The sequence below is a fragment of the Epinephelus fuscoguttatus genome, linkage group LG19 (assembly GCF_011397635.1).
Source record: "Epinephelus fuscoguttatus linkage group LG19, E.fuscoguttatus.final_Chr_v1".
NCBI lineage: Eukaryota > Metazoa > Chordata > Actinopteri > Perciformes > Serranidae > Epinephelus > Epinephelus fuscoguttatus.
Window position 1 is genome coordinate 20,834,785 of NC_064770.1, and position 23,575 is coordinate 20,858,359.

A 23,575-nucleotide genomic window follows, 5' to 3' on the forward strand; every position below is an offset into this window, starting at 1 on the left:
CACTTAGGTGATGTAACACAGTGGTAAACATGGCCCTGTCCTAAATTTTTTTGAACATGTTGCAAGAATTAAATTTAGAATGAGTGAATATTTACAGTATAAAATAAAAATAAAAAGTTCATGTGTTTTAACATTAGATACCTCGCCATTGGACTGCATTCAACTGAATATGGGTCAAAAAAGATTTACTAATTATTGCATTCTGTCTTTATTTTAGTTTTACACAGCGTATTATGTTTCATTTCTGCCAATATATCCTCCTAAAACCTATACACTTCAAAATTATATGTTGTATTTTATATTACCTCCAATTTGCCTGACTACAGAACTATGACAAATTCATATACATGTGAAGATTTATAATGTTTTGCAATTATTTTTTAATTCCGTTTTTTACTGCTCAGTAACAAATATAAATGACTTGTAGAGAGTCACTTTTCCAAACCATGATGAAGTTTTCAAATGGGCATAAGTGAGAAATGTAGTTGTTAATAATCATTATGATGTCGGTGAGTTTGCTCTCAAACGACTTGGTGACAAATTAGTACATCAAATACTGAGTTACTCAACTCGCTTGTCTAATCTGCAGACATCTCATGATCGTGCCTATTATTCACAGCATAGTACCGTCTCCACCTCTTAGCAGCGGGGGATGTAGCTAAAATATTCATATGCAAATTAGCATACGATATCATCTTAAGACTTGGACTTTTTTCAGCAGCAAGTAACTGCCTTCCCTTTGAGGAGGAGAAATGGTCTTACATGAAGACTGCTCACTCTAATCTCACTTTAATGCTAAACGTCTATTTGGGAGGAGAGCATCCATTTTAAAATCACTCACTTACCGCTCTTAAAGTCAACTCCCATTTCTTGTGACATTGTGACATTCAAAGCAAAGGAACAATGAGCCCGCCCGCTATGGATGGCGATGCATGCAGTGGCACCTCTAGTTAAAAGCCTCTGATGGAATGCTCCTTTTGTTTGTAATCGATTGAGAGAGAAAGGCATCCACCGTGTAATTGTAGCCTCATTTGATCTCAAATAAACCATGCTGTCCTACACAAGGGATAAAGCAGGGCAAGCATAAGCTGGAAACACCTTCATTACACCAAACACACACACTCCGGCACACTTACTTCCTTGGCCTGGCTCTTGCATGCACACACACACACACACACACACACACACAATCTCATTTGCACACTCCTTTTAAATTATATCGCCCTCCCTCTGCTGGTCTGTCTTTTTCTCCAATCTTGCTCTGTGTCTTGTCTTCAATCATACTCAACAAACAGCTATACACACAGGGCACGCACACACACACACACACACACAAACACACACACACAAACACAGATTCACTCTCCCTGCCTATCTTGGAATGAGCCTGGGATTGATTCTAGTCACACTAGAGTGGGGCGAAATGAGCAGTCACTCTGAATAGGCAAAGGCGTCAAATAATACAGATATGAACGTCAGAGGAATAATTGAAGAAAGTGTTTTATATGTAAAAGACAGGGGAGGATGGAGTGGAATTGAATCTCAGAGAAAATGAGGATCGGGTTGTGTCCCAGGGGACTGACTCACAATGCCTGAGCCTTGTTTGAAGAAAATAGAGGATAATTAGAGTGGTCAGTGGCTTCCACAGGGCCCAACACTGCTCAGCCTCACTTCCTTTATCTGTCCTTCCTTCACTCTCTCTCCCCATTTGTTAGCCTCTTTTTTTTAGCATCTCTTACTCAATTGTCAGTCTATGTTCATATACCCCATGTCCTTGTTTTCTCTGTCTCTTGTTCTTTCTTTGTTCTTTCTTTCATCTCATCCATTGCTTTTCTATTTGTACTCCCCACGCCTTTTTTTTTTATCTCACTCCCTCTGTCCCTGCCTCCATCCATCCCTCCATCCCTCCCTCAGCAGGCACAGAACTACATCAGTGGAGTTGATCAGATATTCGAGGCACATATGGACAGCACTGACGGGCATAAATCATGAGTATTTTTGAAGTGCCCATGCAGGGTTCTTCAGACTGCTTGTAGTGAGCAGAAAAAGCTTGGTGGAACCAGCACATTAAATCCTTCTCTTCTACCTCCAGTTTCACTCCAGATCTCTTTCTCTTACTTTTCTTTACAAAGTGTCAGTAACCTCTGCTTCTACAGGCTTTCCCACTCTCTCCCATTCTCCCTCCTTCCCTCTCTGCGCCTTTCATCCTGAGCCAACTCAATATATGTTAATACTAATGCATCCTCCAAACCCTCCATGTCTGAGTGCTGTACACCCTCAGCCTGAGAGGTGACTGATTTTCAAAAGGAACCGCCACCCCACTGCTCCACGGCAAAGTTGTGAGCATCTCCGTGGTCTGATCCCCATGTTTTTTCCACATTTCATACTGGCTATCTTGTCGGCATGACAACAACATGTTTCTATGGCAACAGACTAGCCAGCAGCTAGATTACTGGATGTTTGGACACGTAGTGTTGCCTGAAGCTTTCCCCGGGTCCCTTGGTGGCAGGACACCACATGACAATATCTTCTTCTGAGCCAGGAGGAGTTAAAACCTAAAACGTGCTCTCAACTATCTGCATCAAAGTATCACACAGGCATTATATGGACCTCAAGTTACTTGGCGTACTGTCTAACGTCACACTCAGTAACGAAAACAAAATAAAAAATAAAGCTTCCCAATAACGGCCAACATTTCATTGCTCTGTTTTCCAATTCCAATCAGCTGTGTGTCATCATAAACCAAAATTGCTCTGGACTAAATATACAGCTAGGTCAATATAGTACAGAAATGGAAAATCATTACAAAATCAATTGACGTGCTCCATAATCACAGAGGAGATTCCTGGAGCTTCCCATAAACATTTGTCTCCCTGTGTGTGGCCACAAACCGACAGGCAGCACAAATAAATCTCCACGCTCTGCTCTGTCCTTGCACTCTCTCTCCCTCTGCCTCTCTCCAGATGACTTGTCCTCTGTCTCCCTCTCTCGCTCCAAGTCCCAGGATATTGATTGGGACCCTACTGGTGGGAAAGGAGTGAGATAAATAAGGAGTCAGTGGCCATGAACACTTCTCTCGCTTACCCTAACATGAGGGGAGAAATCATCTGTCAGACCACAGAAAACGATTATGTATTTTCATACAAATGACCTCACCCATTACCTAAACCAGTGGTTCTCAGCCAGGGGTGTGGGGACCCCCATGGGTCTTTGATGGAGTTCCAGGGGGTCCCCAGAAAAATGGGAAATAGTTTATTTTCATATTTATTTCAGTAGTGAACCCAATGTAAGTGCCCAAGCAGGAGTCATAAGCATGGGTGTAGAATTTCCACCAAATGCCCCCCTCAGTGTTTAGAACATGTACATCTGCACTTCCCAATAAAAACATGAAAGTACAAACTGCTAGAACGTGACTCATAAGAGATTGTGCTTTAAGACCACTCCAAACCCCCCTCATTACACTGCCTTCGCATTTTTACACAAAACTGAACAACGGCATCATGGCGCTCCAGTGTACAGCATGCTGACATCACCAAAGTAAAAGAGGAATGATGGGCCTTACATGTAACACAGCTGTATTAGACTCTAGCGTGCCAAATAACATACACATTGGTAGCACTTTATAAACATTAGCTATGGCAAACCATGGCAATAGCAATCATTTACCGTGCCTCTTAAATAGCAGCTAATCTTTTTCTCTGCTCAGAGGGTAAGGAGCTACTGGACCTCATGGGTTTCCCAATATGTAGACATTTTCGACCGCTGTTCTTCTTCTTTGAGTTAGCTGCTAACTGCTAGCAGCTACTTGGATTGCATGCATTACACATCTTGGCAAAAAAAAGAGGCAGTGTAAAAGGGGCTGATGGTGCATTCGTTTTGTACTCAGAGGTCGGAAGTTGGAAGTGGGAATGACGTCCCCTTCGAGTTGACAACAGTTTTTGCATTCTAGTTGAAAACGGTGGACAAGTCGGAAAAAAACGCAGACACTTGCAAGAAAGCCTTTGTTGCCCTTTCACTTTCAGAGTATAGACAGCTTCAAACCCATCATGCACTCCAACTGCTGAACGCCGTAGATGAAACTGACCTAATGTAAAACAAAGAAGATAAAAGTGTTAACTCACTATGTATGTGACCGGCAGCCATCTTGAATTCGTAAGTTGGGGTTGATGCGGTTGCTCCGAGTTTCGGAGTTGGAAATCCAATCTCAGGGTGCATTCGAGTTCAAACTTCTGACTGGGAACTGGGAATTTCCGACCTCCAAGTACAAAACGAACGCACCATAATGATGCAACAATGAATCTGGCAGCGAGCTTGATGGCAGTATGCAACCTCAAAAACAATGGTTGCAATCTGCCATAAAACAGAAAGAAGATAACAAAACTATGCACAGGTAAAGCAGGAAAATCCATGATATTTTCACCATAAAGTGATACAAAGAAGGCATGAATTGTTGCAAAAAAATCACTAGAGTGCAGGAAATTGAAGTGTTTGATGTTCCAAATTTTCCTGGGGGAGGACCCGGAGATCCTCCGCTTAACATGTGTGCCCCCGAATATTGAAAAATATAAATAAATAAATAAATAGGTTTCAGTTCCGCTACAGTTTTCTCTTCAACTGTGGTTGACAACTATAGAATTCTGGTCTTGATAATAAGCAAAAATATTTTCTGATGGAGGTCCCTGAAGCAAATTCTATGAAACTGGGGGCTGTCACCTACTGTGTATCAATACAGAGTCCTTGACAAGAACGGTTTATAGTTTGTGAATGAAACCCCCTGTAAAACATCTCATCATCAAAACTGAAATAAAATGAGGTACAGCTGCAAACATTACAAGTACTTAACAGAAGCCTGGTGCACGGTGCCCCCTCAACTGTACAGTGGAAAAACAGCATCATTTAGGCAGGTGCCTGCCTGTTTTCACTCCGCTCAGGATAATTATCTAAGTAGTGCACAAGGCATCAAGTTCTCCTCCACGGACCATAACACACCACGTCAAACTAGACCTCCATCAATCAAGCCAGATTTCACTGAAAAGCAATGAGGAGCAAAACTGATTGATTGTCACACATCACTATGTACAGCAAAACGCTGCTATCTGCACACAAATACACAGCACACAGGCATGCGTAAAGTCATCTGTAAACACGAGCACACACAGTGGGGTAAATAACTGCCGGTATCTCTTGCAGCGTCGGGAGCAGTGGCGCGAGGCTTCCCCTCAGATTTTGAAAGCCCTATCTGTATCAGGAACAGCAAACCGAAAAAGCAATTTGCTTTGTCACACAGAGACATGCTTGACTACACTGAATAATTGCACTGCAGCTCTGGAAAGAGCTGTTTTCCTTTTATCTAATGAAGGCCTTCAGGGGAGGGAGCATGGGTGTGTGTGTTTTGTATCTCTGTGTGTGTTTTGTGTGTGTGCACTGTGCAATGTACGTGTCTCAGGACTTCTAGATGTATGTGTCAACATATATAAGAATGCAACTGAAAGATAAGCGGTCAAAGCATAAAGCATACTTTCATTGCTGTGTCTCTATCTGATCCAATCTTACTGGTGTTCCTTTGTTGCTCGCCTGCCTTCCACACGGTTCCACTGCAATATATTGATTCATCAAATCTGCATGTTGCCTCTCGGCTGTGTCCGGTTTCAGGTTTGAGGCAGTCCCCTGATTCAATAATGCAGAGGCAGGCTGGAGAATAAAAGCCCCTGTGCCTGGCCTCAGACACTAACTCCTGAGAAGTGCTGAGTCTGCACACCGCTTCCTGCCGGCCTGCCTCTGTGGAGCTTGGCAGAGCAGTTAGGAAGCTGGAGGGACAACTTCAGCCTCCAAACCCCTACATAACTAACAGCACAGAGGACCAAAAGAGGCCCGAGTGAGGATTTAGAGTGAGGTTAAAGACAAGCTTCTGTAATAACTGTCGCAGCAGTATCCAGAGGCAAATGAGAAAGCTGTGTTTGATCATGAGGGGCAGAGGAGAAGGGCATGGAGATGGGAAAAGTGGCAATGAAGACAAAGAAAAAACAAACATGAGGGAAGAAGGAAAGCACCTTCTCTGATGACTGCTTGTGTGTTCAGGAAAAGGTTTGTGAATTGCAGTAATGACTCTGAAGCATTTGTTCCACTGTGGAACTGTAATTAAGCCATCAGCCACAGTTTGGAGTCTTTAACTTCATAATGAGGCTGAATGTGCGCAGTTCGTGCTCTGTGGATAAGCTGCTGTAATCACTTCTATCTGCTTAATTATGTAAAACCATTCTTTTATCCTAGTAGTGTCTCGCTCTTTATCTCTCCCTCTCTCCCCCTCGGTCTCTGTCATGGTCTCGTCTTTTGAATAGGACTGGTACCATAAAAGCATGGGGACGCGATGAGCACACGTGCTGGGAGATATGAACCTGAGACAGCTATGCTGGGAATTGTCGGTCCAAATGGCTGCTGTCAGATAAAGTACACCAAGAACTGAGTGTTAACAAAGGGCGCTATAAGAAGGAAGAGGCGTGTTAGCTGCAGCTACTTTAAGTATTGCTCTCACCACTCAGAGCAGCGTTTTATTTCCTTTCTCCATGCACTCTTAGTATTGGTCAGAGGGACATTACAGCTCAGATGGTGGTATTGTATAAGGCATTTTGCTTTCTTCTCCGTCTCTCTTTCAAGCTCAAAACTTAACTTGCACACGTTTCCTGAATTACAATCAGACTATTATTATCATTAACGGTCCTGCTCTAGTGTGACGGAAGCAAAGATGGGCGCTGCAGGTTATTTGCAATGGAAGTAAACACCTTCTATCTCCATGGCCCTCACAGAGACAACCTGGTTGTCCTCTTTTTAGACAGACCTACATCAAAGCTCTCCTCCTATGGCACTTCAGAGATCACTACTACCGCTACATGCTGCACACACACACACACACACACACACACACACACACACACACACACACACACACACACACACACACAAACACGCACTCTCACCCACACGTACACTCACTCTTGTGGCAGTGGAGAGTGAAATCTTGTGATGCTCGGGAACTTTACATCACAGACAGGCTGCAATGGGGGAAATAAAAGCCCTAAGTGCATGAAAAAACATGAAGCTGCCGCTGTTTCAATGGAGCAGAAAAAACAGTCGAGAAAAATGTCAACAACAAATAGCTGCTGGTTTCTATTGCCGCAGGCGACATGGACTTTGGTTCCCTCATGTTTCTTTCCTCCCGCAATATGCATCATCTTTTCATCCAATTAAACACAAACACAGGCTACAGAGTACAACTGAGGGAGCATCTTAGTACTGCTCGTTTGGGGAGAAACAGACAGAAGAGGGATACGGAGGGGAAGAAAGAGGGAATGGTTTGAATTCAAGTGATTGTGTGTATGTGTGGGCTAGGTGGCTTCACTTAAAGGTCCAGTGTGTAGGATTTAGGAGGGTATAATTGCAGAAATGGAATATAATATAAAAAATATGCTTTCTTTAGTGTATTATCAGCCGAAAAACTGAATCGTTGTGCTCTTGTTACTTTAGTATGAGCCATTTATTTGTACACAAGGGGGTTGGTCCACAGAGATCAACATGTTGCAGCACCATGTTTTAACAGTAGTCCAGAACTGACAAGCCAAACATTAGCTTTAGCTCTTCCTGTCTTCCACCATAGTTAGAAGCCCCTCCACAACAATAGTATTGGAAAAACACTAATTGTTTTTAACGTGAAATTGCTTTAATCAGTGTTTTTACCAGTTTAAATCACAGGGTCTGTTTGTTTTGGAGATGAAGAGACCTCTGTGGATAATTCAGCTCCTGGTGAAAACCTCCTGAACGTCTGAATCTTAAGTTATCAGAGACAAAAGGTGAGCACACATTAGCTGGTGCCAAACAATATGCCAAACAGTGTCGGAGAAACACTGATTTTGCAACTTGAAGCTGCTTTATTTGGTGTTTTCACCACTTTTAATCACCTGGGGTCTCTTTATGAAACATTACATTGGATCCATACGAAAAAAATATGTATGGACAAAAGCCAAAAATGGTGTGTGCCAAAAAATATTCAACAATTTGTACAATCAGGCTTCCACCTCACCTTCTGTGTCGCTAATTTCCCACCTCCAAAATGTTCATAAGCATGAGTCGAAGTTTCTCCCATCAAGTCTGTTTTAATAGATGACAATTTTTGCATAGGAAGCGGTGGACGGCTCTTTCAGGCCTTGTTTTATACGTACACAATGGGTACAAATTAGACTCCTGGCCCATTTGTTTTGTGGAAGAAGAGTCCTCTGCAAATAATTTGTCTCTCTGTAAAAACCTCCTGAACAATGAACACTAAAGGAAGTCTAACCAGGAGATGTTTAAACTGGTTGCAGTCTGTAGTCTTCACAACTAGCTGCCACTAAATCCCCCTATATCTTACACAGTGTTCCTTTAAAAAAATGACCTCTTGGCAGACAGCGTATCTGCCAGTCTCCCTTCATGTCTTCATGTTTCTGTGAGTCTGTGGAGGGCATCGCTTCTTCACTGTTGTTTTGTTTTGATACAGAGACACGAGCAGACTGCGGTGCAATTCATCTAGACGATGATTGATGATGTTTGCCGAAATATGGCACGGCGCAGACATGAAGCATGGCAGGTCCTCCTTGCAGAAAACCCCAACTGAACCTGAGTTGTCCTTGCCCTGGTTGCCTTGGTTACGAGCAGGTAGTAAAGTGAGACAGCCCGACAGAGGGTGTGAAAAGCCATGTTTAATTCCATTTTCAGGCAGCCATTGAGGATTTCGCACCTTTCCCTCCGGGCACTCGGGCGAGCATTGCTATGGCAACTGAGCACTCTTAACCTCTTGACCCAAACTTCTCATCATCACTAACTTTGTGTGTATTATTCCAGATGAAAACGCAAAAAGGCTTTTCCTCATTTGTATAAAAGAAGAGAGGGGATTTAGTGAGCTGTCTTTGTCTTTACTCTGATCTGACAGGAGAAGCACTGGAAAACGGACATTTTAATTGTAAGACTAAAAGCTCTCGATAAATCCTGTCATAAATGAAGGTCCGCCTTGACCACGTTCTGCAAATTGCCTGAAATCCTGGAATCCTGTATTTTTGAAAAAAAAAAAAAGTCTAGATTTTTAATGACTCTCCATTAGCGATGTGGAAAGACAAACTCAGCAGGCGGGTGTGTGTGAGCTGTGGCAGTCCATTTGGCCGTACAAAGACATTGCACTTTTGCGATGGCTGAATGAGGTGTCTCATGCTGTTTACATAGGCGCGAGTTGATTAGACATTCATTAGGAAGCGGGACTGTTAAATGTGAGACGCATGCTGTTGCAGTGTTTGCACAAGGCTTTGTGTTGGCTTCGATATCTGTGTTGTGTTTGCAGGAGTGTCAGGGTTAACACTTCTCCATCTGCGTGTTTATTGACATGTTGATGTTGTAGTGAAGTGTGTCTGTGAGTGATAGATTGCCTGCATGTGTATTAATCAGTGACATTTAAGCCAAACACTGAGAGCTTAACATTATCCTGTGTGCCGATTGGAGTACCTAATGTAGATTCAACATTCTGGATACTTCCAGGAAGCATATGGTCTTTCAGTCCTATTGCATAATAACTCTGCAGCACCAGCAGTAGCAGCAACATTATGAAGATCAATAACAACCACAATGCTCTGTTATAGGACAGACTCCAATGTTTGCAGGATGGATAGAGCAACTCATGTTCTCCAACTTCACAAAATCCAATTAGACTGTCTGTGTATGTCTGTGTGATGATCTACAATCTAGTCACTCACTGGGCCTCTCCACCTGTCTAATATTCACTATAACCATGAACAAAACACTAAGCTCCTCTTTCTCCGCCTCTGCCCTACCGCAGTTCATTCTCAGAGAGTGTTTAAAACTCTTCTTGCTTTCCAATTATTTGAAGCGAATCAACTCCTGGAAATTGAAAATCTATATAATGACAGGCTTGGCAACGGTGGCTCAATACAAATAGTCCCATCTGAACAGCTGTGTTTTTAATGCTGAAGAACCATCCTTTTTGACAAGCAGAGTGCCTGTAGGCAGTCAGAGACAAACACTCACGCATACTCACACACCCTCACACACAGAACCACAGAGATGCTGGTGGTTGTTAAATTTAGTCCTTAGGCCACTTCAGTAGATATGTAGCATCGCCTCAGATATTTTAGCAACATGCTCACAAAGTGGAACACACGAAGACAAATCCGAGATTAAGTCATAAAGCGTGAAACACAATCAAACAACCATAAGTCAATAACTAACATAAACACTGAGGGCAAGCGTGACAGTGTGAAGAGTGAAAAAGAGAGAGTTGATGACTTCAGAGGGGTAGCAAAAGGTCTAGACTGAAAAAATGCAAAAATTAGTGGTTTTAGTGCCATGTCTGCCTAACACAGTGCAGCCGCATGTGAGGTGGCAGAAGAGAGAGATAATGTCTGCCTGAGAGGACACACAGTAGCCCCGAAGGTCTGTTTTCTCCTTTCTCTTGGCCTTCTTGGACTGATCGAGGATAAAAGAGAAAAGTGTTGCATCTTTGACAAATGGGTTATGCTTTGTTTGCATTCCCCCGGCTCCCTCTGCGCCCCAGGTCTCTAAACTGTAACTGTAGGGGATGGAGATGGAGCAGAGCAGCCGGGAAAAGGGAGTCTGTTAGTTCAGTGTATATCCTCGGCATGAACATTAAACACACTGGCACTCTGACCCCATGCAATGACTCAACATCACTTTTACTCAACCTGGCAGCCCTGGACATCGCTATTAATCTCAGCCTCATGCTCTACTGTATGTGTCTGAGCGAAGGCACTATCCGGGATCGCACAGCAAAATATAATAACAGCACATGAAAGCAGGAATAATTCCTTTTCTTTTCTTCTGTCTTCCTCATGCACCGCCCCTCCCTTGTTCCCCCTCAGCTACTCATTTCACCTCCTTGTGGTTTTTCCTGCTGGGAAAATAGAGGGGTGTGCACCATGCCACTGAGGGCAGCAGCAGGGGTGGTGAAAGTCAACCCTCTGCAGAACCATACAGGGGCAGGGGCCGGAAGGCACAAGCCATCACACTGCCTGATTTAAAATCCTTTGTGAATGCCTTATGAACTAATACCAGTGCTCTTAGTGTTAAAAGCCAAGATGAACTGGAGCCATGGGGTTTTGTTTGTAAGAATAATGTTTTTACTGAGTTATACCAGTAAAACATAGCTATGATGTAGCTGAGCATTAAGAAACAGAGATGGGATATGGGATGGAAAATCAAAACAGTATTGAAATGAAAAATAAAAAATGTGGCAATTTGAGCTTTGCAAAATGAAAAGCAAAATAACTATTTTTTAATTGTCATTCCACTGAAGTAAATCATCTTTAAATACCCTGAAAATTGCTCTATAATAAAATGTACTATTATTGTTTTTATTATCATTATAAATAGACACATTCCAATCAGATAAACCTTGTGTAGAAGCAACAGGAGCCCTCCAGTGTGTCCATGTTTAAGTGATGAGTCACTGTCTTAACTACATCAGCCCAGTGGTGCCCCCAGATATTTTTCACAGTGGTGGCCAGATGGGGCCACTGAAAATCTTGGGGTGACACACCGAAACCAAAAGCCATAATTAAATTTCAGGAATCCGCTCATTCTGTTAGGAGAGTTAAGAGATTGCATACTGATATGCTTTGATTTTTTAATATTACTGATTATCTGATGTGCATAGATTTATACAGATACAGTTAACAGTTCCACAACAATTGTGTTTTAATGTGTTATATATCAATACATGTTAGACAGTTCATTGCCCTTCAAAGGCTGGTTGACCTTTTCTTTAAAAAGACAAATATACAGCTTAAATTTGAAGGAGTACATTGATTGTAAGGAACAAACCATTTACTGGAAAAGAGCTTGCTAAAGTTTAGGGGAGACTCATACCCATAGAACCCATTTTCATTCAGATATCTTGAGGTAAGAGTTCAAGGGACCCCTTTGAAAATGGCCTTGCCAGGTGTTGCCTTGACAACATATAGCCTAACTTTGAAGCATTAGGATGTACACCCCTTCTTGTGAAGCTATGTCGACATGGTTGGTACCAGTGGATGCCTTAGGCTGTCTAGTTTGATGAGAAACCACTAGCTTAAAAAAAGAGTGTGTCACAGCCTCTTAAAGACAGTACTATGGGCATGCAATTATTTTCACCAAAGGGGGCAATCCTCTGTATCTGATGTCATTATACTGTAAAAAAAAAAAAAGGATTTTGGAGAGTGGTAAATAAAATCCATGCACATCATTTAAACTTTAATTCGGCATATTAGTTAGCAAGGGGCAGCACGGTGGTGTGGTGGTTAGCACTCTCGCCTCACAGCAAGAGGGTTGCCGGTTCGATCCTGGGTGTGGGAGCCCTTCTGTGCGGAGTTTGCATGTACCCGGGTTCTCTCCGGGCACTCCGGCTTCCTCCCACAGTCCAAAGACATGCAGATTGGGGACTAGGTTAATTGATAACTCTAAAATTGTCCATAGGTGTGAATGTGAGCGTGAGTGGTTGTCTGTCTCTATGTGTGAGCCCTGCGATAGTCTGCCCCCCCCCCCCCGACCCTCAAGAGGATGAAGTGGTTAGAAGAAGATATTAGTTAGCAAGTGAAATATTGCTAATGGGTAAGTTGTACCTACTCTGCCTATTTGTTAACAGTAACAACTGCAACATAAAAAAATATCATAAAATATGGATGGCGGCACAGTGGCGTGGCTGTCACCTCACAGCAAGAGGGTACCTAGTTTGATCCCATGAGGGAGCCCTTCTGTTAACTGGTGACTCTAGTGTTGAGCTGCATTCAAACAACTTCTCTTTGGTCACTGTTACTCAGAAGACATGAACTATTCAGTTGATCATGGTGTCATGCATTGCACTGTTGCCTCTCAGCTGGAGGGTTCTGGGTTAGAAACCACCGGCCAGCTGGGGCCAGGAGTTATTATCATTCACTTTGTATGAGTAATCAGTTGTGTCATGTATTAAAAATGTTAGGTGTTCTTTACCTAACACGTTTTAGTTTGTCATAGCTGTTTATTGTAGGCACTCTTTACTCAAGATGAAATCTACCCAACCAAACTGTGTGCAAAGTGTTACCTCACATTTATTGCATAGATTCTATAGGTTTGTTTGTGAGTGTAAGGCTTAAGATAGATACAGTCCAAGCAAAAACTGACTCGGATTTTTAGCTTTCCAAACTGCACTCATCTCCTTTGTTGCCTTTAAACAACCCTACCAGCTGTCCCTTACTACACAAATGATTTGTTCCAGTCACTTTTTATTCAAAATATGGCACATTCTGTTGGTTATGTGTACGGTGCTTTATCTCTTTGAATTTCTGAGAAGGAAATTGGAGTGGGAGGGCTGAATATACTCTTCCCAGCAACAGTATCTTTTTTTTTTAAATTATTATTTTTTAATGTTTTGTCTTTGTGGTTTCTTGATGCTGGTCAGTCAGGGCTTCACCACAGGTGACATGTTGAGCATTTACCCTTGGAAAAAAAAGCATATTTCGTAAGCTATTATTAAATGGGTGAGGACAGAACTGGCAGGAGAGGCTGCTATATTTTTCATACCCAATTCAGGATCGCTGGAAGCTACAAACACAGCCTGTCAAAGGAAAAAAAAAAAAAAAAAAAAAAGCAGGGGGAATCACAGGCCCACACCATCTAATCACTGTGACACAGTTCACATGGACATACACACAAAGAAACAACCCATAGAGGCAGGCTGTGTGCATGTCCATTCTCACCTGGCCTGGAAAATACTTATTAGAATGCCTAACTGTCATTTAACTACATCTCTTAGCTAACGACATTCATTATCTCCATTGTAATCGGGGAAAGAATAATCTTTATCATTTCCATAAACCCCAGAGAATCCCTCTATTTTGGCATCTTCTAATTGGATATGCGTCAGCGCTGAATTGATGGTATTAATGTAGATCTGACAGTCGCTATCTCGGTCTTTTAAAAATGCACACAGTTATCACTCACCGTCGGGCTTCTAAGCAGGGAGACATTATCAATGCTAAATGTCAGCTCTTTCTTGAGGTATCTGTCACTGTAGTGGAAAGATTTTATGGAGCAAAAAGGATTGTCACTGGAAGCAATGCCTCTATCTATCTATCTATCTATCTATCTATCTATCTATCTATCTATCTGTCACTGGTGCAAGGATATTGTCAGTCAAGCAGCTCTCTCTCCCCCTCTCCAACACACTCACATACACGCACGCACGCACACACACACACACACACGCACGGCCAAGCTTGGCTGCGTCAAAGAGTGGTACTTCTTTGACTGGGCTCCTGGCTGGCACATAGACGTGCTGCTCCTAGCGTCGGCACCTTGCAAGCACAGCAGTCACCTTCCAACCTCTGCGACTCTCCTCCGCTCTTTCTCGCTCAGTCGCAGTTATTTCGCAGGACGGAGGGGACTGTCCGCCGACTGTCCGCTTCGCCCGATTACACCATCTGGGGGGAGTTTTCCAACGCTGGGGGATTGAGAGGTGTTGCTTTTTTACCCTACCCGCAAAAAAAGAGTCTATGCTCCACGGAAGACACGCGGCTGTTCGCTTTACCGAGCCAGAGAGGGCTGCCGTGCGTGCGTCCTGGTGATGAGGTTGGTGGCGCACAGCCGACACAGCATTAAAGGAATCCCTCTGTGTCTGAAGAAACCGCCCCAGTAAAGGGACAAGAACGGGGGGAGAGCTGCGGGAACTGGTGTCGGCTGGGACGCTATCATTCCGACTAGGATGCATCTCTTCAGTGCCATGTTCCTGCTTGTGATGTTAGCTGTCATGCCCTGTGAGGTAAGGACTCGCGGCACAAACGCTCGCACGCAATGAATAAGCATTGTTTAAAAGTTGCCAAAGCAGTGCTGTGTATGAATTCTCAAATATGGATGATTTTAGTAAGAGCCAGCGGCTTAATAAGAGCTGCTGGGCAGTTAAAAAGGAGGGGAAGTATTATGTGCAAAGGCTATACATGTTGCAGCATTAAATAGGGAAACTGCTATTGTTCTGACTCCTTTCAGTGTATGCAGAGAAGCGTGCTGATGAGAGGGAAGGGAATTGTAGATAGAAACTTCAGGAAAGATATGACAAAAGCTGCAGTTTATGGTAAATCCATGTGAACTTGACTCACTGAACTCTCATACATTTTCAGCCTTGCATCAGTCTTGCTGGATTTGTAGTGTAAATTACAATGAGTGGAACAAATGATGGTGGCGACATTGTCTTAAAGGGAAAAGTAAGAATATGAAGTAACGTGCTCCCTTGACAGTGTAATTGATTTCTGGTGGCTCTGATACCTTTGATGCCCCGGGGGTCGTTGTTTGCAGACCTTCCTATCTACCTGACATCACTGACAGAAAGGTCCAGGGCTCCACAGATAACCGATCGCGCTGATTTAAACTCAAAGAGCCAAGCAGTGGACGTTTGTTTACAGGATCTGTGTGTGATTTGTGGTTGTGAACAGGAGCCCATGTGTAATTAGTAGTGTACAACAAATGGTTGTAGATCCTGGAGATGTGTGACGTGTGTCTGAGTGCGTGGCGAGCTGTATAGTGCATGACACTCGGGGAGGGAAAAAAGCCGCGTCCCTTCGGTAAAAATGACGAGCTTTGATGTGACAGTTGTGAATCGAAGTGAAGGACGGTAAATTATTTGACCCAGAAAAGCTTTCAGTCAAGGCAGTCAAGCATTTGAACTTGCAGGGAGGTTCAGCTGGTCAGCATGCACGCAGCGTCGAGCATGAACCACGGCAGCTTAGAAAGTGTAAGGTCTGCTGATAAAGTAGATACATGTTGGATGTTATTCAGGAGTGCGTAAAATAGCCGATGGTCTGTATGCCAGACGACGCCTGTTCGCACCTTTGGCTCCATGCAGCTATATATTCAGGACCACGGACAGCGCCGTGTCGCGCCTTCGGTTAAAAGCAGCAGTCTGAGTCAATCTAGCACCACAGACAGCGCCTCCTCGTACGTTGGCGGTGAGTGTCACCATTTGGCGAAGGCCACCAGACAGATCGCAGGGCCTCACAAGAAAAAACTACCCTGAAAATAAAATCTTTAAAGGGTGCCAAACAAATGTAACAGCTTTCATGAGCAATACATTGTATGATAAAGTGATGTAAACGATATGGCAAATAACATTGAGTGGGAAATAGTGTGGTCACTCACCAGTTGTTGGCTCCATAGGCGTGGATTTCAGGAAGGGCACATGTCCCCCTCAATATTTAAAACGTGCATTTGCCTCCTTATATAAAGATGAAAGGAGCAGAGGACTTATATTTTCGTTTTCACCATAAATCGATGCAGAAAAGCCACAAATTAGCACATTAAAATTGAAAATGGAGTATTTGATGCTTGGAATTTCCTTGGGTGGATCCCCAAAACCTCCATTACATATGTGTCCACCCCAATGTTGACACAAAACCTTGAAGGCCCATGAAAGCCCCTAAATAATAGGCTACATGTTTTGGGTTTGGCAGACTTGTCAGCCATTCAACCATCTCTGGGTACATCTGTCTATCTGAAATATTCAAATAAGACACTGCAAATGTATCAGCCTGAGGAACATGCTGTTACGTGTAGAAACAGTAAAGCCAATATGTTGCAGCATACATTAGTGTTCTATATGTCATGTCTGCAGGGCAGGTGGACCCCGCAGTTGACCTTTAATAGAAGCTACAGTATGCTTTCAGTCTACACTGATGAAGAGGCTGTAGTGTACATCACAGATGCTATTAGAAGAAAGCCAATTGTGCCTCTTTAAACGCCTTTACATTTAATTAGATAAAGTTTCCTGATGTGAAATTACTAATTAAACCTTAATTGGAAATGAACTTAAATGCAAATGTGCCAACTAATTCTAACACCTCAAGTAAAAAATGGTAAATCAAATAAACTTGTCTATCCACACAGCTCTGTGGGTGTTCTTCAGTAAACGAAGTGGAATAAATGCCGATGTTAACCACTTGCAAATGTGACACTGACAATGTCGCTGATGACATACTATTACATCTCGACCCTTTCTTCACTGGGTTCACACTGTAATTGGCCTTGGGGGACAATTTGTTGTAAGTGTTTACATTAAATATTTAAGGGTCTGAAAGAAAATATGACGCTACCAGCCCTCCCAGAGACTGCATGGCAAACATAAAGAATTGATGACTTCTTGCGTATCTGCTGCAATGAGGGTAACACTCCCTACCAGCCGAGTTGAGATATCCACATATTTTCAGTCACAGTCTCAGCGCATGCCTGTATGAAATATTAACAGGGCTTTAATGAGACAGATGCACTTGTTCGTTCGCTGCATGTGTTTGTTAAGTACCCATAAAGCCCAGGGGTCCTTAGTGCTACTGATACAGATGGGCACCTGCTTGACCTTGGCATCCTTCTACAGTGTGTGCATCAAGCCATGCATGACGGGACACCATGCTGTGTGTGTGTGTGTGTGTGTGTGTGTGTGTACTATACAGTAAACTGCATCTGCCTGAAAGAGAAAGCCTGAAAACACTGTAAATTAATTTAAAGTATCTTTTTCAAAATGCACTCAAGATGTCTCAAATATAAACAATCATTTTGAATCAACCTAAGGCTACTCATCTTCTCTAAAAGTACCAGACATTCAGAGACGTTTGTGCTAACAGTCATTCTGCACGGTTTAAATGATCATTCTGCAGGGTGTAAATGATCATTCTGCAAGGTGTAGACCTTATTTAATGTGTAAAAAAATAAAAATAGTCTCCAAATACAGAATATTGCATGAAAAAAAGCTGCATGTAATGACTCTCATCAGTCAGGAGATGGGAATTATAGTATGTTGGTGTAATTTTCTGTGGAAATCAGCATCTTTTCATTAGTCTGATTAATATTAATAGCTTAGTATTGATTGCTCAGAACGTAAATTTAATGCAACAGCAGAAATTCTGATGCAAAACCTAATTCATCTTAGAAATAGGACATACTCCGTTTAGTGCATTTGGACTAGGAGTAAATGTGGTGAATTGAAATCATGTGAGCAATAAGATTATCAGATATTCTGCTGTCAAAAACAAACAAATAAGGATCACAGGAAAATTCCGTGCTTGGGAAATAGCCTCTTAATCACAAATAAAATAACTTTGAATTTGATTGGTGACAGTTGCCCTGAAACTTCATGAATAAATTTAAGCTCTTTGTTAAAAACAAAGACTGAATAATTTCAGTCACATTCTCAAATGGGTTTGTATGTGGATGAATGTTTGCGAGATGTGTGTTCCTCTAATATTCCTGTCTAACCATCAAACCCATATAAAAAGCCGACTGAGAGGTGAGGTGATATTGTTCAACAGGACAAAAGATTTCTTTGTCTGGTTTGCTGTAGCTGCTCGATTTCTGCCTAAGTTGTCGAGCATAGAGATTTATTCATGTACTTGAAAGATTCATACTCAGGTTTGGAGGCAAAAAAAAGAAAAAAAAATGTTGTTGTTGTCCCACTGGAGCAAAGGAGCGCCAGAGGAATACAGTTATTGGTTTAAGATGTCTGGCCTCGAAGACTCCCAACACTAGCGTGGTGGAGAGTGATGGAAATGAACACTTGCTTTGGTGTTTTTCTGTTCAAACACCAAGTGCAGTGGGGGAGAAAACCTAATTGCTTGTCATTCTCAAAGAGGGAGTCAGAACCCTGTGTAAGCAATTGGCTAGATTTTTCAGTAATTTACTTGATCCTTTCTCTCACCAGGGATCACGACAAACAATCACTTTGAACAGACTACCATTTAGGACCTTGTTAAGGTCTGTTTCCTCATTCTAGATTGGTGTGATGATTGCATAAGAAACTCGCCCAGCCAGGGTCGATTTATAGCTAAAAGGCAAGTACTGTAAAGGAACCAGCACTTGTAAATCACACTGCTGTTTAAAACATCATTTGGCAGAAACATTTAGTTTATTTACATCGAGCTAATTATACAGTACTTTAGTGCTGTAATATAAGTGCCAGTGAATTGAGATGCTTTTATTGATGCAAATAAAACCATAGCTATGATAAGAAGACTTTCTCAGCTATGTCAGCATCATGGGCGGATTATGAGATAATGGGCCCCTGGGCACAGACGTGCAGAAGGCCCCACCACCTCTCCTACATAGAAGACACAGACTTTGTGGTGGTTTCGTGTCTCTTTGTGGTTGTGTTGTGTCTTTTTGAGGTAATTATGTGTGTTTTGGTTGTATTGAGTTTATTTGTAGTCATTTCAGAGAGCACTCTGTGGCTCCATGTGGCTGTTTTTTGTCTCTTTGAGGTAGTTCTGTGTCTTTTTTGATCATTTTGTGTCCTCTTGTGGTTGTTATTATGTTTGTCTATGAGGTAATGTTGTGTCTTTTTTTGTTGTTTTCCATCTGTCGTTGTTTTGCCCCTCTATACGTATTTTGTGTCTCTTTTCAGTTCCTTTGCATTACTCTCTAGTCGCTTTTTGTCTCTTTGTGGTGTGCCCTTTGTAGTCATTTTGAGGTTTTCTGGTTGGTACATGTAAATTTGAGTGACATTTTGCAGGCGAAGGCCAGGGGAGCCCCTGACACTTCGGGCCCCCAGGCTTGCGCCTGGTAAGCTTGTTCAGTAATCCATCCATGGTCAGTGTTATTGACAAACCTGGTATACATTAAGGTCTGATACCACATACAAACAGGTAAAGCAGTTAGCTGACCTAATACTAACTCTATCTACAGTGTCTTTGCATGATAAGGACAACAAGGACAGACCTCAGCTCACTCAGAGTCAGGCAGGACAAACAGCTGGGTTGGATAATGTCCAGTGGAGACAGCCCTAAACAGTCCACCGACCTGGCAGTGACCCTTTAGCCAAAAATCTCTTTTTCTGGTGCCAGTCCATGAGAGCAAAGCAGCATGATCACAATAAAAGCCCTCCCCCAGACATGACAATAATCGAGCCACTTGTGGTAAATTTCTGTCCTTGTCTCTATGCCAAAAGCCTATTACGCAGCAGTCTTACCAAAACACTGAAGCTTGTCAAACCCTGTAAAAAATACTTCCAAAAAATGTCCCCTCTGCCATCATTATGAGCGAACCTACCTGTTAAAAGCTTTTATAAATATGGAGGAATGAGACAGTGCAGCTGGATGACAGTCAAAGAGGAACAGAGATGTGAGTCCACAGTTCCCAGGAGGAAGGACACTGGGTAGCGGGCTGGACAGAGTGTGCTCTGCCAAGCAGCAGCCTAACCTCCACCTAGAGAATTAAACAAATGAAAAGCTGCGGGAGCCGGGGTGTAAATCTGCCAGTGAGAGGCAGAGACACACACTCAACTGTTAAAATCACCTTGCTATGCCACGACAGGTCCAGTGCTTGTCTGAATTACTAACATTGCGTGACCACACAAGCCCTTGGAAGGTCAAGCTGCAGCACACGCATACAACTTTAAATCTAATACGAGGACATTATTGCACTGCATGAAATTCACGCAGCATTAGTTTTTGTTAAAGGCTGGGTAAAGACTGTGATACATACAGTACTGCATTGTGAGGTAGACCCTTAGAAAGTTTTCCACCATTTTGGTGTCCAGGGTTTTTTGGGCAGGCCTGAAATTATAGCTCAGTGACACAGTGGAGCCATCCTCATCATACGTTAGAGCACAAAGCATCAGTGTCATCTTGTTCATCCCCTACATGGGTGGTGTTTGCTAGATTCAGCAAGCTGTTTTAGCTCTTTTAGTCTAATAAATACACAAATAAACCACTCTGTAAACAAAGATACCTGTCAGTCTTTTAGCCCAGATTGGCTAACTGGCCCAGCAGTTACTGTTTACTGCTGTGGGTGTGTCCTTTGTGCTAATGTTAGCTGCTATTAGCTGCTGAACGAGAGTCTGTCACTGCGCAGTGACACGTTTTTAAGTTCAGGGTGTGTGAGCTTTGTGCCACTGGGTTAGCTGCTAAGGTGAGTCAACAACAACAGGTGTCTTAGAACAGAGCACACCGAATAGCCACTCAAGCTATATACACTTGGGTGTTTAGACCAAATCCTGGGTGTCCCAGCAAGGTCAAAATATGACGTTAAGGTGAATGGGGCAATTCAGCTATTGTACAAAATATATACATGGTGTGCATTCAGCAGCTGCATACATTATAAAAAATGACTTTCACACACAGTCTTGTGTGTAAAAGTCCTGTGCTTGAGCTATTCAGCCGCCACATCTTACTCCCTATGTAGACTGTGTCACTCTTTGTACTACGTCACCTGACTTTCTGGCAGTACATTTGTGAGTTTTTTCTTGTAAATGTACCACTTTAATCTCAGAGAACATCCTAGATGGACTAGTGCTAGCCCTGACCATAGCCTCTTTGCCCTAATTCTAACCACTTCCAACTCTGACCTATCAATGTGATGAGGAGTAGCACGCAGTGGGATCCATAATAATGCATGATGGGTGTAAATAGTGTGACTATTCCCACCCGGGTGCAAATAGACACTCCGGTTTTTTAATCATTCCAATTTGGCAGGGTGGTTAGTGACACATTTTTCTGTGTTGTGACAAACTCATAAAACATATTCATTTTTGCGTTACCTGGATTTTAACATGTCAAGTATAGTTATAATATGAACCAGGTTTTCCTAACTCATGCCAATAATGATATGTAAGCTCAGTGTCATTTTCATGTGTTTTTTTGCTCTGTTAAGTAAGATAACCCACGTAACCTAATTTCTGTGCTGCCTGTCAGTCACTAACAATCATGTTGAGCACCATGTGGGTGAGTAAGTGAGCGGGGCCGGGTTAGATTTGCCACTATGCCTGCATCCACCTTCATGCACATCCCCATTAATATACAAAGGTGCTGCTTCACAATCAGCCACAGATAATGAGGTTGCATTATGCTTGATTCAGTGCTGCTTGAAGAGATTGAATAGTATGTGCTTGTGTCATGACTGATTAGGGCAGAGCTCGAATCAGTGCACGATAATGATACCACATTGTGCGAGTCAGAATCATACCACCGTAAAGAGATCTGTTTCATAAAAGAGATGCGGCTTAAGAAAGGGGGGCTGGAGCACAGAGAGATGTTGAGCCTTTGTGCTCTGTCCGCTGTTCACTCCCTCATCTTAATGTTTGATGTGCTTTCATGACGCCTGCTGCTTCATCATCAGAGGCATGTGTGTGTACTTGTAGGGACATGTAATGAGTACACACAATGACACTGTGGGGATTCACCCACCATCTGAGAGCAAATATTTGGTCCTCGAAGGGTTAATCATATATTCTTGAGGTAAGACCTTGTTTAATAAGCGTGAAACAAGTGGTCTTTGTGGTTCAAAGTTAGAGAAAGTCAATACTGTACAATTTTCCCACCAGTACAGTGCGTGTCCGTGTGGCAGGGGCGGCTGGCATGTGTGTTTTTTAATGGACAGGGAGGTTCGTGCGCCTGTGTGAGTGGTTTGGTTTGTGATGATGCTGTACCTGTTTCTGGGTCAGTTTTCTAAATGTGGTCTGTTCATGACTCACACAGGGGTGATATTAGCGTGTGATGATGGCAGAGAGCTCTTTTTGCGGTGCGGCCCTGGGTGAAATGGGTGACTGATTTTACTACTGCAGTGCTTTGGATGAGGCACGAAGGCAGGCAAGCGGCCTGTGTGGTAATTGGTTAACAGATGGAAGGCCGGGTAGAGAAGCGTGTGAGGTCAGTGGCCTGAGTCTCAGACTAACACTGTGTCCCTGTTATGGTTGGGCCCCTGAGGTAGAAAGGGTGTGTCAATGTGGCTGTACCTTCATGGCTGTCCTTCTCCGTATGGGCATATGTTCAGGGTATAAGAAAACAATGATGCATAGATTTTTAATTAATACTTCACATGCAAAGATTCATGGCAGTGGTTCATTTTGTGTTGTGTTTAAACCCACAGCTGCTCGATCCTTCAGTGATGTCATCTGTCTTCAGTGATTTCATTCTTCCACTCCAACATAACAACATATCACTAGCTTAAAGACAAAGAACACAAGCCTATGAAACAAGCAGAGTCATAAAAGTGGTGAAACCTCATGATGAACGATGGCACAGTGGCACAATTGTCAGGACTGAGGACAGAGACACAAGAACTAAGCACCGTGATGCAAGTGTGTGAGTGTGTGTGTGTATGTGTTTGAGAGAGTGAGTGACAGAAAGAGGGGAGGAGAGGGTGGACTATTGTGCGTAATGTCTCTGCAAGTTATTAATAACTTAGACTTCTCAAGAGGCAGCTTTGTCACTTTTTGATAGTCAGTCCAGCAAATGTGAGTGGATGTTGATCAGTGACGGTGTTGGTGGCAAATGTTCTTTAAAAGGTACCACTTCACCCATCTGGCAGTAGATAAATCAGAATTGTTATTAACAACACCACAACAACTTGGTCTCACTCCCAACTTGTCAAATATCAAAGCTCGGTCAGCTTCAGCGTCAGATACTGACGCACAGAGGTGGCATTGGATGCCCTGCCCTTTTCTGATGCTCTGAGCAACTGCCCAAGAGTGAGAAAGTCCGCACAGGGCTGGCGGAATGGGAGGTAGATGACGCAAACAGAGTCTGGACTTTTAACCTGA

General features: G+C 42.9%; 1 protein-coding gene across 1 annotated transcript in view; it reads left to right on the forward strand.

Annotated features, from left to right (window-relative positions):
* The first annotated feature begins 14,331 nt into the window (after window positions 1–14,331).
* Window positions 14,332–23,575, forward strand: part of olfm2a (olfactomedin 2a) — a 56,986-nt gene continuing 47,742 nt past the window's right edge. Inside the window, exon 1 of the mRNA XM_049562326.1 lies at window positions 14,332–14,824. Coding sequence (XP_049418283.1) covers window positions 14,768–14,824 — 57 coding nt within the window. The 5' untranslated portion in view covers window positions 14,332–14,767. The remainder of the gene's footprint in view (window positions 14,825–23,575) is intronic.